The 16,886-nt window shown below is 46.1% G+C and overlaps 1 protein-coding gene across 2 annotated transcripts in view; it reads right to left on the bottom strand.

Moving 5' to 3' along the window:
* The window catches only part of MTR (5-methyltetrahydrofolate-homocysteine methyltransferase), a 1,155,773-nt gene that overhangs the window by 440,410 nt on the left and 698,477 nt on the right, over positions 1–16,886 (bottom strand). For both annotated transcript variants that reach the window (XM_040350739.1, XM_040350741.1), the window contains one exon: positions 7,715–7,855. In XM_040350739.1, the coding sequence (XP_040206673.1) occupies positions 7,715–7,855 (141 nt within the window). The remainder of the gene's footprint in view (positions 1–7,714; positions 7,856–16,886) is intronic.

The raw sequence follows: 16,886 nt of genomic DNA, 5'->3' as shown, positions 1-16,886 counted from the left end.
ACAAAAAAAAAATTACTAGTAAACAAAAAAAAGAATCATAAATCTGTCCCCTATTTTGTAGGCGCTATAACTTTTGCGCAAACCAATCAATATACACTTATTGCGATTTTAACAACAAATATGTAGAATAATACATATCGGCCTAAACCGAGGGATTTTTTTTTTTAATTGGGATATTATTGCTACAAAAAGTAAAAAAATCGTTTTTTTTTTTTCAAAATTTTCTGTCTTTTTTTGTTTATAGCGCAAACAATAAAGATCGCAGAGATGATCAAATACCACCAAAAGAAAGCTCTATTTGTGGGGGAAAAAATGATAAAAATATAATTAGGGTACAATGTTATATGACCGCGCAATTGTCATTCAAAATGCGTCAGCGCTGAAAGATGAAAATTGGTCTGGGCACACAGGGGGTTTAAGTGCCCAGTAATGAAGTGGTTAAACACAATGTAAACAACAAAACAAACAACTTGAATTGCCCCTGTCCCCCACAAGTTTGCACAACAAAGAAAATGCATATAAAGTCACACCTGCATATGTAAACAGTGTTCAAATCACACACGTGAGGTATCGCTGTGATCGTCAAAGTGAGAGAAATAATTCTAGCACTAGACCTTGTGGGGATATTAAGGGTTAACCTAAGTTGTCTATAGATTGTATAAATGCTGTCTGTATATCAGAATGACATGAGTAAGTCTTGTAATCGTCAGTTTGGATATCCTGTGTAGGCCTTGTGACATCTGTGTTTAGAATTGCCAGTTTGTGGCTGTTGACACATATCACCAGTTTCAATCACGAGATGAGTTGTAACTTAAGCAATAGATAACGGTAACTTTGTGGTCACTGCAGTAACGCCCGAAAGGGAGGGTCCGCCCAGTAACAGTATACTGACCAATTGTAATGAGACATGTATATGTATTTCCTCTTGTTGTGAACATCCTATAAAAAGGAAATCTTGCGTCATAAAGAGCAGAATGGTTTAACCTCATATCGTGTCAGTCTTGTTACTGCAGGAGGGCTAAATTCATTCTCAACGGTACCGAAGGGGCCATCGTAACTAAGGTGTGCATACTTTATCTTACCTAACGGGTTTGGGGAAGCCTTACAATTTTGGGGGTTTGTTCCGGGATTTCGGGGGTCTCCCTGTAACTGTTGACGGTTAAACAGGGCTCGGACCAATTCCTGAATTCCTTTTGAATCCAGGCAGTCAGGGACTGTAAATTTTTTGAATCCAGGCAGTCAGGGACTGTAAATTTGGATACGGGTAAGAGTGGTTGGCGCCATATAAAATAGGTTATCAGGGATAACTAAGAAGTGTCTCTGGGAGGGACAGACACCTTGGTTACGATCACCCATTATTGCTTGCTGCTTATATTACTGCTGCTTGAAATATTGATGTTTAAAGTATTAAGTGATATACTGTTGTTTAAAGTATTAAGAATTTTAGAGTAATAAGAAATTATCTGTTTGTGCGGTTCGAATGCTTAGAAGGTAAGCTAAGCCAAGGACCGCGTTTTCGGACGTGTGTGACAAAACGTGTAAGACGCCCCATCCTCCGTGGCTAGGCGAAAGCTATATGACCCACGGTTGATGAACGCAAGTGACACTGAGTCGGTCGTCTGAGTAATATTGTATGATTTATCCTTGATGTAAAGCGTGTTTAGTATTTGGTATAACCGAGTGGAATTTTAAAAAAATCTGCCAAGTTAGTTTCAAAATAAGACACAGTAAGATTGTGCTTTACACAATCTGTCAGGATGCGCTTGCCAGTGGTGAGTCACTAACCACAACAGGAACTAAAAGAATAAGAAGGTATTTTTACTAAAAAAAACGTAAGACTGGCTGTGATGCTTCACAGCCTGCATTACCTTTGACCACCACTAGAGGGAGACTCCACTCCAATCCAGCTAGCTGACCACACACAGGCAGATACAGATCTTACATACAATCTGGTGCACGCTAAGGATTGGGAAACAGTCTAGCAATTACTACACACTTTTAGGGTTCCTCCAGCTATTCTGTAAGCTTGAATCCCAGTGTTAAATCACTCTTTCCACTGTCCCCACACACACACAGATCTCCATCTGGCAGATCTGTTAGCTTACAATCAGCATGCAATTTGGCAACATACAGTGGAATTGCATACTGTCTTTGTAAAGTCAACACTTCATTAATTGGTACAGCATATAGACAGCTTACTGTCGTTTTGTGTAAACCAATGATTTGCTTCCTGTGTCAGCGAAAAACGCCCAAGGTCACTTTAATTTTGCAAAACACTGACTTTACTTACAAGAATTGTATTATCCAAGCCATAGTTAAATTGCCCAACACAATCTGTACTGTGTGGGATCCGATCAAACCGGGATCTTTCCAGTGTGTGTGGCACAAAATTTTTTGCATTGATACAACTGTCGGAAAAAAATTGGGATCAGTATATTATACTGATCAACTCCGGTGCTTGGATCAATGGGGACCAGACATAGTAAACCTACCTCCTACCCATGTCCCAACGTCCAAGAAACCTGCAAAGAATATGTTGCCCGAGTAGGAGGCACAGATTATTTTCTTATTAATCCCTGGGCTGGGTGGATAATATATCGGGATAGACAGAGGGGTTACACAGTTGTTCACCCTTCCCTAGGGACGGGGCAAATGACCTGATCTATATGGCAAAGGGACTGTGTCTAGGAGATTGGGTCGCATGGCCATATTATGGTCCGGGCCCACAATGGGACCAGGATTATATGAGACATGGGGGGGGAACAATGGTTAGAAGTTGCCCCCTATTGGTATGATAGACCCAGACCCAATTCTAAACGCCCCAAACCCATAGATCACTCAAAAAGATATGAGTTAGAGAAATTATGTATCAAGAAGGGAACTTCTGGCATAATTCCCATTTCACCCCCCCCCCCCCCTTCCAATACCAAGCCCTAAAAGAGAAACTAGATGGAATCAGACCTATGATACAGGGCTTTTTAGAGAAGGGAATCTTAACCCCTATCTGCTCTGCATCTAGTACCCCTATCAACCCTGTTTTCCACTACCAGACATAGTGTCAGATTTGTTCAAGACCTAAGGGCTATAAATAATTTAATCATCCCTCTTGCCCCGATAGTGCCAGATGTCATCTCTCTCCTTTCCTCCATCTCTGCACAGGCCACTTATTTTTCTGTAATTGATTTGAATAATGCCTTTTTTAGTATACCTGTACATGAGGACACTAGGCCTCTGTTTGCATTTCACCTTCGAGGGTCAACAACTCACCTGGTGCTCCAGGGATATGCTGATTCACCTGTTGTGTACAGCATAATCCTCCAAGCCACATTGAAACCCTGGCACCTCCCCCAAGGTTCTGTCCTGTTACAATACGTGGATACCCCCTTGTTTGTAGTCTATCAAGGGAGGCTTGCAGGGAAGATTGTTTATCATTGTTAGGTTGGTTACATGAATGTGGGCACAAAGTTTCACCCAAAATTTACAATGGTGTAAAGAGGAAGTTGAATATCTTGGTGTTGTCCTCAGTCAAGGGAGTAGGAAAATCAGTCCTAGCCGTATTCAATCTGTCATGGGCCTGGTCAACCCAACCACTCAGAAAGAAATGCTATCTTTTCTGGGTATGATAAATTACTGCAGACAGTGGATACCGGACTGTTCTTACCATGTTTGAGGCAGTGCACATTGTCAGACAAACCAAAAGATATACAAATGTTAAACGCTTTTGAAAAGTTGAAGTTAGCAATGATGTGTAGTTCTGTTTTGGGCCTCCCTGAAATATGTAAAGCCATTTCCGCTAAATGCAAGGGACAACTGTAAAACCATGGCGGGGGTACTGACACAAGAACACGGAGGAAAGTTTAGACCCGTAGCTTTTTTTTCGAAGGTAATGCCAATTTCTGTACAAGGTATGCCCACTTGTTTGAGAGCCCTAGCGGCATGTGCAATGGTGGTGGAAATGTCAGTAGTTTTCACCCTGGGCCACCCCACCACACTTTACACTACCCACCATGTCATCCATCTTCTAAGAGGGATACACACCCAGCATATGTCAGCCCAACGTCTAAGTGGATACAAAGTCATCCTCTTAGGAAACACATCCTTGTCAATTAAATACTGTTCCCCAAATGCAGGCCCTGCCCCTATCTTAAATGCATTATTGGGACTGAAAGGTGAGACAGATGACATTCCACAAGACCATGACTGTTTAACTTCTGTAACAAGAGACTTCCCCTAGACTAAGACATGGCAACCCTGTCCATACCAGATTCACATGTGTTTGTGGATGGGTCATGCACAAGACCAAATGAAACCACATACAACGCAGGATATGCCGTTGTAAGTTTACCTGACTGCATACATGAAGCAAAACCCATCCCCTATCAGTCGGCTCAAGCTGCCGAGCTGATAGCCTTGACCAGAGCATGCCAGTTGTTCGAGGGACAGCCTGTCACCATTTACACAGACTCAAAATATGCCTTCTCTGTGGTCCATGACCACAGCGTTATCTGGGCCAGACGAGGGTTCATAGGAGCGGATGAAAAAAAAAAATTCTCATTCCCAGTTGATCAATGATCTACTAGCCGCAGTCCACCTCCCTTCAGAGATAGCCATACTACATTGTAGGGCACACACGGGGGGCGGAGATCCGATTTCTAGGGCAATGCCTTGGCAGATAGAACAGCAAAGGAAGCCGCACTACAAAAACCAGCTACTCTACAAATGGCTGTACTAACACCACCCTCGTTAGATGACACACAAATGATAGTGGAACTCCAGTACTCGGCAAGTGACACAGATCTAAATGATTGGTGTTATCTAGTGTTGCAAGAGTCCAAAGAGTGGACTAATTTGCAAAGAGGGGAGACCATGCATCCCACAGGCTAGTGCACCACTTTTTATAGCCCAGTATCATGGGGTAGGCCACAATAGTAAAGCTACAACGCTACTGTTGCTTAAAAAATATTTTTTTTACATTACAGACGTTGACAAGTTAGTAGCTGGGTTTGTACAGAGGTGCATTACATGCCTCCGGGCAAATCCTAACAACCTAAATATGCCCTGGTAATCATGGACATGTTCTCACGATGGCCAGAGATATATCCCACTAAAGCTGAGGATGAAAAAATAGTTGCAAGAATTCTGACTCAACATATTATTCCCAGATGGGGATGCCCACTGGAAATTAATAGTGATAAAGGACCAGCCTTCACCTCAAAAGTCAACCAGGAAGTCTTACCCATCATTTTTGCAGAGATTAGAATGACCCCCCACAAATCTTTAAGGATGTCACCTTTTGAAATACTAATGGGAAGACCCTTTCCCACCCCATGGGCAAAGAAACCCCTGGCCATACAGGAAGGAGATTTAGAACAAATTCAGGATCACTATGTTAGGACATTGAGAATTAAACTAGATGAGATAGAGCAAAAGGTTGTCTGTAAGTTTCCTTCTCTTCCACAGGAAAACACCCACCCTTTTATACCAGGAGATGTAGTAGTAGTAAGACACCTGATGAAGGATAAGAAGGCCAAGGATTTCGCCTATGGTCCAGAAACAAGTATTGTGGCCGTGACCCTGTACCGCCGTGTTGACTGAAGGAAGCCCAACTTGGATCCATGCCACCAGAATGAAATTGGTCCCCAGAGCTAGACAGAGCAGAACCGGTCGATGCAGATGACCAAAACGAAGGGGAAAGCCCAATCCTCCAACAAGGGGTACTAACGGGAGCAAATGACTCCGACCTCCCACAAATTGGATCTGAGGTAATAACGAGGGCTGATAGCCCAGGCCTCCGACAAGATGACATCACTTATTTCACCACAGACTTCTGGGAAAACCTTGTGCCTCCTATTTTGGACTGTCCTAATCGTATTCCTGCCAGTTTGGCTGATAACTAACTGTATCTATCACCCTGAAGATTTGGGACATATAAAGAGCATTTGTGGAAATTCTAACACTCCACAACAGGACAATGCCAATAACACACATGATAGACACAAGAGAAATGAGAACTCAGAAGGTTTTACAGATAAAATGCTATTATTAAAGTTTAAATATGCCTATGCCCAGAAATCTGGATATGAAAAATGTTGGATATGTAGTAAGCTCCATCCTAGCACTACTAGGATCCCTATAATGGGTATGGTTCCTTCATGGAGTGGGTGGGGAATAGACTTAATGAAAAGGTTGAATAAATATGCGGGAATTATTGATGAAATATTGGAAAAAAAACCTCTGATGATATTACTAAATTAAACATAGAAACTAGAGCAATTAGGGAGCAATTGTTATTGTGAAAATACAATTAGTACTACAATGACAATTAGAATTGAGGAAGATCACCCCAGGGAAGAGATAGAGTGTTATCAGATTGTCAGATTCGTATGATGCCAAGACGGGTGATATGAATGAGTAAAAGATATGTATCCACATACACCTTAAGAAGATCTTTGCTCCACATAGATGTGAAGTAGTACTGTGGACCCTTTGGTGTCATACTAGGTAGAGAATCTTTTTGCAAACTTAAGTTTTGGAGCAGGAATGCTGACATGGTTAAAAAGTGCTGCCCTGGCCATCTGTATGATTATTATTTTTGTTTTACTCGTATATGCTTGTTATAGGCTCATAATGTGCATAGTTGTTAAAATGTCCCGAACACCTGACCCAGCAGCTGCAAATAGAATTTATCTGAATACGTATCATGATAAAAGAAGGGTGGAGAAAGAGAACCACATAATTTAGAATTATTTGGGTCTAAGAGGGGATTGTGGGGATATTAAGGGTTAACCTAAGTTGTCTATAGATTGTATAAATGCTGTCTGTATATCAGAATGACATGAGTAAGTCTTGTAATCGTCAGTTTGGATATCCTGTGTAGGCCTTGTGACATCTGTGTTTAGAATTGCCAGTTTGTGGCTGTTGACACATATCACCAGTTTCAATCACGAGATGAGTTGTAACTTAAGCAATAGATAACGGTAACTTTTTGGTCACTGCAGTAACGCCCGAAAGGGAGGGTCCGCCCAGTGACAGTATACTGACCAATTGTAATGAGACATGTATATGTATTTCCTCTTGTTGTGAACATCCTATAAAAAGGAAATCTTACGTCATAAAGAGCAGAATGGTTTAACCTCATATCGTGTCAGTCTTGTTACTGCAGAAGGGCTAAATTCATTCTCACCGGTACCGAAGGGGCCATCGTAACTAAGGTGTGCATACTTTATCTTACCTAACGGGTTTGGGGAAGCCTTACAGACCTCCTCTGTAACTCTAACCTGGTAACCGTTGAACTTGTAAGCAACACATGTCAGGCTTAGGCATGAAGACAATAGGCTTAGACATGAACAGGTTAAAATACACCTATGATTCAAATGATAGACCCTTAATTTCTTTAAGTAAGCAACCTTACAAAATCTGCAGGGTATCAAATTATGTTCCCCACTGTATACGATGACCCTTTTAATGCTGTAATACCTTGACCGGCATCACTTCCCTGGTTTGTCCCTGGTATTGAACAATTAGTACATTTTAGACTTCACTGAAAACTGCATTACATATAAAACAGACAGATCTATCTCCAACTTGTGTGTACTATAAATGTCCACACAATTTACTGAATACATCTTTTTTTTATCATCTAGGCTGAGCTTTAGGTTTGCTATTACATAGCTGTGTAGTGGCTCTGTGGACAAATTTCAGAAACACACTGTACCTGTGTATATTTTAGAAGTTTTTCTGTTGCTTCAGAATCCTTGTTCCAGATGAGATCCTCACACAGCTGAAGAAGCTCTTTATCAATGTCATCATAAACGGGAAGGCTTCCTGCATTTACGATTCCCATATCAAGCCCAATCTATTGAATTAAAAAAAGAAATAATGGTGAGTAAAATATGATTTTGTCTTACCTTACTACACTACAAGACACATGCTCTTATGCCAGTCATACATGGATCAACATCTGCCTGGTTCAGCAGGGACTACTAAACCAAGCTATACAAATGGCCTTATAATACTCACTCACCCCGATCCTTGTCTTCTGGGGTCCCTCGGTGGCTGTCTTGGCTCCTCCCAGCAAGGGCTAACCACTTCATGGGAAGGTTTCTCCCAAGGGGATTAGCTTGTGGGCGCGCTCCCGTGATACAGCTGGTGGCTATAGCCACCAACTGTATCACTCGGCCCCGCTCCCCGGCATGCCACATCATTGATTAGATCATGGGTCTTCAAACTACGGCCCTCCAGTTGTTCAGGAACTACAATTCCCGTCATGTCTGTGAATGTCAGTGTGTTACAATGCCTCATGGGATGTGTAGTTCCACAACAGCTGGAGGGCCGTAGTTTGAGGATCCCTGGATTAGATTGACAGCAGCGGGAGCCAATGCCTGCACTGCTATATATCTACAATGAAGAGCCAAAAACAGCCTGAAGACAGGGGCGAGGAGCCAGCATGTTCATGACGCGGAACTTTCGAGGTCTCAGGTAAGTAAACCTGGGGGCTTGTAAGCATCAAATGTGGTTTCAACTTAATGCATAGAATGCATTAAGGTGAAAAAAAAAAAAAAAACACAAAGCTTTACAACCCCTTTAAACCCTTAAAGTGGAGGTTCCATCAAAAATATAATTTTGCTTTAAAGTGCAGCTTAGACCAAAAAACAATACTCACCACTTCTCTCCATGCTCTCTCTGTCCTCCATCCCACCTTCCACCCACCTACTACATTTGCTCTCAATTTACTAATCTACTCTGTAATCCCCATCAATTCTCTCCTCCCTAAAATAATTTACTCGGGGGCGTGGCCTGGACATGGCTGAGTAAAGATGCACTCTGTGAGCTCCCGGCCCAAATCCCCTAAAAACAGCCAAAACAGACAATATATCGGCATGCACTCAGCCAAACGATACAGTACCAGGGCCACTAACTGCAAGAAGACTCATGGGGTGAAGACGGGCAAAATTCAGTGATATTTCCGCGCCTTACAAGATCAGTCCCCAGGCAGCAGAGCAACCGCGCCACAAGGCCCACCGCGTGGATCCCCGCAGGAGACCCCCGCCCCACTACACAACACCGACTCACCGGCTGGGGCTGCGAGAGGGAGCGCTGATCAGGGTCCCACCAGACCTCTCCAGGGCGATTCTGCATTGAAGGGCCATGCTGCAACCTATTCTGGACCTAGCGAAGCAGAAAGGCCTGACATATTGGTGGGGATACCCCACTCTCTGTGACATTCCGGGGTGATACTGGATCCTTCACGCTTCTGAAGACGGCGGACCTCCCAGCACTGTTCAACTTCCTAGATGCGGACCCCATAGAGGTGCCAGACTGGCTTCAACTACTCCCAAGACCGCCCGGACGATCTGGACCCTCAGCCGCCCCGCCGGCAGCATGGAAGAAGACGAGACCGATCCATCGTGGGAGGAGGCACGTGAGTAGGCCTTGTGCCATGTACCCCTTTCCCCGGCTCGCCTTCCCCTCCTCCCGCTGATCACCCTCACCGGCTGTTAGCCCCCGCCGCCGCCCCTTTCTGCCCCCTTGCTTTATTTTACTCCCCCTGGCCCTGTCTCTCAGAGAGGCGCCATAGACCGTGGGGCGCCTCCTCCCTCACGCACCCCTTCTTCCGTGTCCTTGCTTCCCCCTATTGGCTGCTCCGAGCGGTCTGCTGCCCGGGAGCCTTTATTAGTCAGGATGAGGAAAACTGTGGAAGCAGCTGGCCGAGTATTTACTCCTGGACCGGGTGGCTGCGGCGTGCCCCCCCCCCCCCCCCGGCTGTTGGCAATACTTATGTCATTCTACCCCTAATCTCCGGTGAGAGAGATATGCCCGGAGGATGCACCCTGTGTCTGGGGTGGGGGCGCGGGGAGGAGGGGGGGGGACACATTTTGGGGGACATGCACTGTTTTATGCGACCGTTCATCGGACTAAGGAAGATGGACACATGAAGGCTTTGGTGGGCGGGGAGATGGGTCGGAGGCTGATTCATGATGACCTTTGCTCCTGGATGGGAGTGAACTGCCCAGAGACATGATACCATTAAGGACTGGTGGGGATGGGCATCCCATTTGAGGGGGTGGGTGGGCATTTGCTCTGTTTGGTGGGGGGGTTCGCCGGGTGACCTGCACTTTACCTGATGTCACTGGGGCTGATGGAACTGAGACGTTTGCACTGTTTGCATGAATACACAGCTCTGGTTAGACTGTTTGCTTACTTATAGCATGTCCCATGTTATGTCATGTTTGCACTTCCGTGTATATTGCTGATGTATACTACATTTTACTCATATAAATGTTGGGGGTGGAGGCCGGGCAGCTTATGCCTCGGCTCTGTACACCCACTACCCAGAGTAGGGCGGCGCTCATACCCCGGGGACCCCTCTTTAGTGGGTGCCCTGGCGAGCACCACAGCCGTTAGGGCTATATTAGATTCTCTTTTTAGCTGCACAATCTAGTGCCAGCTCTCAATTCTTTTCTTTATCTCTCTCTTACTGGTGTACCGCTTTCTACTTTCCCCACCTCCACTAACCGTACCCCCCACCTTAATACCTCCTCCCCTCTCTCCCCAAACCCCCCAACCCTCCCACCTCAGCCGCGGGCATGGACCCACTTAATATCATATCCCTGAATGCAAAGGGCATAAACACCCCTGAGAAGCGGAAGATGCTGCTCCACGACATGCACCGCCTAAAAGCGGACATTCACATGATACAGGAAACGCACTTCAGAGACCTTAGACTGCCACTACTTAGGAACAGATACTACCCCCTAGCCTACCATTCGTCGTACTCAGAGGCCAAGTATAGGGGTGTTACCATCCTTATATCGGCAAAAGTACCATGGAGACTTACAGACACCCGAACGGATAGTGAGGGCCGCTTCCGGTTCTTAAAAGGCCACGTTGGGAACAGCAGGGTGAAACTGGCAAACCTTTACGCCCCCAATGTCCACCAGGACACTTATTAAAAAAAACTGTGGCCAACCTAATAAAATTCACAGAAGGCCAACTTATCCTGGGAGGTTATTTGAACATACCCCTCTCGCCCTCGGATGATACCTCGACGGGTAAGTCATCCACGTCGCAAGGCGCCCGTAAGCGGATAGCCGAGGCGCTACATGCTGCCCAGTTGACTGACACTTGGCGACTTTTTCACCCTAGGGAGAGGGACTATTTCTTCTACTCCAAGCCCCACCGAACATACTCGTGCATTGACTATATCCTGGTCCCCCACAGTAAACTGCATGTGATTAAACATACCTCAATTGGATCAATCACATGGTCAGATCACGCACCAGTAGGGATAAGATATGCACTGTCTGACGTTCATGCGGGTCAGAACCCGACCTGGAGGCTTAATGAAAGCCTCCTTCAGGACCCAGAGGTCCTTGCGGAAGTGGTAGCTGAAATAGACCGCTATTTCGAGACCGACTTTACTGTAGACAGCAGTACAGGGGTGGTCTGGGGGGCCCACAAGGCAGTAATCAGAGGGGTCTTCATAAAACACAGAGCAAGATTAAAACAGGCTCGGACGGAGCAAATGAATACTCTCCTCACCAAATTACAGGTTGCTAGAAACTGCACATAAGACAAACCCATCGGACCAACTGGGAGCGGATCTAAATTTGACCTTTTCGCAGGTCACTGATGTTTTGCAACATAAGGCCAAGACGGCAATGCAGAGGTGCCGGAGAAAGGTGTACGAGTCGGGCAACAAGTGCGGCAGGCTATTGGCCCAGACTCTACGGGCACAACACCTAGGATCTTCCATCCCTCATGTAGTCTCCCCATCCGGTCGGAAGGTAACCCTCCCACACCACATTACTAGGGAATTTAGGACATTCTACGAATCACTATATAACCTACACACGGAAACACCCGCGCGAGACCCCACGGCAGACTACCTTGACAGTTCCCAGATGGCCACATTGCCGACGGAAACCAGAGAACTCCTGGAGGAACCCATCACCCTACCCGAATTCCAGCTGGCCCTTAGTAAAACTAAACCGGGCAAAGCCCCCGGCCCAGATGGCCTTACCATACACTATTACAAGACCTTGCTGCCGTCTCTGGGCTGGAGGATGGTTGAGTTATTCAATGGCCTGGGCTCCGGGAAGCAGTTCCATACCACCACGCTGCAAGCACAGATATTGGTTATACCGAAAGAGGGCAAAGACCCAACTCTGTGTGGAAGCAACCGCCCCATCTCCCTCCTTAATGCAGACCTTAAGGTCTGCACCAAGATTCTGGCCTCCAGACTGCAACAACATCGCCCCCAACTGATTCACTTGGATCAGGTGGGGTTTGTTCCAACGAGAGAGGCCAGATACAACACCACCAAGGTCCTAAACCTGCTGCATGTGGCGACCTGTAACAAGACACCATGTGTATTAGTGGGGACGGACGCTGAAAAGGCATTTGACCGAGTGAGTTGGAAGTACCTGTTCGCGACTTTGGAACACGTGGGCCTTGGTGAGCGGATGAGGAGATGGGTAGGGGCCGCCTATGCAAACCCTACAGCTAGGGTTAGGGCCGATGGAGTTCTTTCGGAGACATTCCCAATATCCAACGGCACCAGGCAGGGGTGTCCTCTTTCGCCCCTGCTCCTTGCCCTATCCCTGGAACCCTTCCTGTGTCATATCAGACAGAATCCCGGGATAACCGGAATAACGGTGGGCGGAATGCAGCATAAGATCTCTGCCTACGCGGACGATCTAATGTTCACACTTACGAACCCCAAAACATCATTGACAAACCTACTACAGGAATTTGAGGTATATGGTCGACTCTCTAATCTGAAGATAAACTTTTGTAAGTCAGAAGCCATGGGGGTGGGGATCCCACAACACAAAATCCAGGAACTTGGAGACAATTTTGATTTGAGCTGGACAGACAGGGCCCTGAAGTACCTGGGGACCTACATACCGGCGTCACTCTCTCACCTCTTCCAACTAAACTTCCCACCTCTCCCCGGTTCGGTGAAAAAAACTGTTAGACCAATGGAATAGCGGCCTACACTCGTGGCTAGGGTGATGCAATATTCTTAAAATGTCAATACTACCCAAGTTCCTGTATCTCTTGCAAGCCCTTCCAGTACGGTTACCGGGGACCTTCTTTCGACAGGCCCACTCCACATTTACTAAATTCCTCTGGGCAGGGAAGAGCCCCCGGTTAAGCAGGAAAATGCTATCACTCCCGAAACTTCACAGGGGTCTGGCAATGCCAGACTGGGGAAATGGAAGACCGCCGCGGAACTGATGGACCCTGCAGGCCCTTTTGGGCTAGACCACATGATGGCGCTCCAGGTGAGTCATTTCCTTAGTACCAGGCCTCCACCTGACGGCACACAGCGGACGCTCACTCCCCTGGACCAATTGTGCACAGGGACGGGGGCGGTCTCGCACACCCTGTCGCTGATGTATGAGGTGTTGAACACCAGCCCCCCACCCCCCCCCCCGTGGAGAGCCCTGTACATGTCTCCTCAAATGGGAGAGAGACTTGGGGTGTTCCTTCTCCACTAGTAAAAAGCAATGCATTCTTGAACTTACACACAAATCCTCCATCTGCTCCAGGACCCAAGAAACAAACTATAAAATCCTGACACGGTGGTATAGGACCCCAGCGGTGTTGCAGGTGCTCTTCCCAGGGGCGTTGGTGTTTGCTAGCGATGCCAGGAAGAGAGGGGCACCCTTCTCCACGTTTTCTGGTCTTGTCCCCGCCTGCGGGGATTCTGGAGCGAAGTACGCCAAATAACGCAAAAGTTCACTGACCGGGAAATCCCGGACGACCCAGCCCTGTTCCTGCTTCACGCGACGGACATTCTGTTACAGGTTTACAAGAAAGCAGTGATATGCCATCTCCTAGACGCAGCCAGGAAATGCATCCAGCTGACATGGAAATCCAAAAACTGGCCCTCTGGCTCAATAAAGGTCGATGACATCAACCACCTGGAGGATCTTATTCTCACCAGCCAAAACATACAAGAGGTGTACAAAAACACCTGGCAACTGTGGAACATCTTTAGGTTCTCCTCGGAGGGACAGAGCCTCAGGGAAGTGCAAGTGGACACCACCGCTTTAGACATACCGTTAACCCCCAGGCCGCACCCCCCCCCCTCCTGCTGACTCGCTTTCTCTCTTCTTTTACAGCACACCAGTACCTATCCTACTTTCTTATTACCTAAACAATATGAAAAATAAAGGGAAGGTTAGCCCTGTATGGTCCCAACTGTTCTGGACCCCCCTGGTGGTACACAAGGGGCACCCTTAAAGACATGTTATAGTTGACTGTGATTTATTGCACTTGGTTGATGTTACTACTGGAATGTATAAACCCCCCAGTCCTGATCTGGAATGCCAATATGTGAATATCCTTTACTGTTATTGATCCTGTAACCTGATCTGAGATATTGCACAAAATAAACTGTTGTAATACTGTGCCCTGTACAGGCTGATCTTTCCGTTATACATAAAAAAAAATAATAATTTACTCTCCTTCCCATTTCAAAATCATCTTCATTTCCCTAACCCTTCCCCACTGCCAGTGTTTCCTTTGGTGCTTTTCCCCCAACATTCCCCCTCCACTACACCCCCCTTTTCGGCAACCCTCACTATATCAAACACCCCCCTTAACATACCTTCAAATGACATTGTCTCCCCACCCCTCTATTAACCTTACTCAAACCCCCCTCCCCTTCCTATTCTATCCTCCCCCTTGCCCTGCCTTAAACTACCCTCCCCCTTGCAACTCCACTATCCCTTGTCACCCCCTCCCCTTCCCAATCTATAAACACCCTCCTCCCTGCCACCCCCCAAATTCTTAACTCATCCCTCCCCCTAACCTCCTCTCCACCTCCCTTGCCACCCTCCTCTACACCTCCCTTGCCACCCTCCTCTCCACCTCCCTTGCCACTCTCCTCTCCACCTTTCTTTGAATTAATCATTACTCCTCTCTCCTTTCCCCTTTATAGTACTCTCCGCAACTACCCTTCCTTCAATATCCCCTAACCTACCTTTACCTCCATTAGTCTTCCTTCAAACTCCTCTCCTGTACACAAAAATCTGTTCTCGCTCTTCTCCTCAAACTCCATTTTGTGTATTTTCTGCTCTCCTCTCCAACCACTCTTTCTTTCTCCTCTCATACCACTACCTTCATCTCTCCTCTCCTACCAATCCATTTCTCTGTTCTTTATGTTTCTCTCTTCCTCCCTACCACTCATTTTCTCCATCCTCTTCTACCACCCCATTGCTCTTTCTCTCTGCTCTATTCTACCTTTCTCTTCTCTCTCCTCTACCCTCCCTTTCCCTGACCTCTCCTACCACTCACTTTATTTTTCCTCTTCCCTTTACTCCTCTCCTCCCTTTCTCCCTTTATCTATCCTTTTTTCTCTCTCCTCTACTCTCTTTCACTCTCATCTACACAAAATCATTTCATCTCTCTTCTCCTCTACTAAGACTCCATTTCTCTATCCTTGCTTCTCCTGTCATAGCACCCCCTTTTCTCTCTCCTCTCCTACCACTCTATTCCTATTTCTCTCCCCTCTCTTGTCCTTTTCTCTCCCCTCTTCTGTGGTCTCCCTTTACCTCTCCTCCTACCACTCACTTTCTTTCTACTCTCCATATGTGTCTGCTCTCTTCCCGCTTTATTATTTCTTATACTTTATCTTTCACTCTCCTCTCCTCTACAACCACTGTCTTTCGCTCTACTATCCTACCACTCACTTCCCCTCTCCTCTCCTACCAATCCCTTTTGCAGTTCTTTCTTTTTCACTGTCATCTCCTACCACTCATTTTCTCCCTCCTCTTCTCTCCTCTACTACCAATTCATTGCTCTCTCTCTCTCATCATTTCTCCCTTTCTCTCCTCTACCCTCCCCTTTGCTCTCTTACACCTCACGTTCTTGTTCATCTTAATTTTTCGATCTTCTCTCCTCCCCCTTTTCTCTTCCTTTCTATCTCCTCGCCTATCCTTTTTCGCTCTCGTCTTCTCTCTTTCACCCTTCTCTACTTAACAACCACTTCTTGTCTCTCTCCTCTTTTCTCACTCCACTTCATGTCCTCTCCTCTACTAGCACTTCCTTTCCTACCACTCCACTGCTTTTTTTCTCTCCACTATTGTCCCTTTATCTCGCCTCTCCTCTGCTCTGCTGCCTCTACTCCCACTACACACTGTATTACTTTATACTCTCCCCATCTCTCAGCTCTCTTGTTTTTTCTTTGTTAGACTTTCAATTTCTCTCTCCTCTCCTCTACAAACACCCACTTTCTCTCTTGTTTCCTACCACTCCCTTTTTTTCCTCTCCTAACACTCACTTTCTCTATACTAATCTTTCATCTTTCCTCTACTAGCACACATTTTCTCCATCCTCTCATCCCACTCCTTTGCTCTCTTTCCTCTCTTCTCACTTTCTCTACCCTCTTCTCTCCTCTTCTACCACTTACTTTTTTTCTACTCCCCCCTTTATGTCCTCTCCTCTATTTTTCTCTCATATACCTTTCTCTACTCTCCTATCCCTTTCTCTCTCCACTACACTCTCCTCTATTCACTCTCTTTCACTCACCACTCCTTTACACCAAATCCCTTTCTCTCTTCTCCTCTCATTCCACTCCCCTTTTCTCTCCTCTCAGATCACTCTATTGCTCTTTCTCTACACCAAATCATTTTCTCCCTCTTCTTCCATACTAGCACTCCCTTTATCTATCCTATCCTCTCATAGCACTCCCTTTCTCTCTCCTCTCCTACCACTCCATTGCTCTCTTGTCCCTTTCTCTCCCCTCACCTCAGCTCTCCATTTCCCTCTCCTCCTACCACTCCGTTTATTTATTTCTACTCTACCTATATCTCTGTTCTTCTCGCCATTTCCCTAATTTCTCCTACTAATCCCTTTTTCTATCCTTTCCTCTC

Source organism: Rana temporaria, chromosome 4 (assembly GCF_905171775.1).
Source record: "Rana temporaria chromosome 4, aRanTem1.1, whole genome shotgun sequence".
Lineage (NCBI taxonomy): Eukaryota > Metazoa > Chordata > Amphibia > Anura > Ranidae > Rana > Rana temporaria.
Note: the sequence above shows the minus strand (reverse complement) of the source record. Positions and strands in the feature narration are given on the sequence as shown.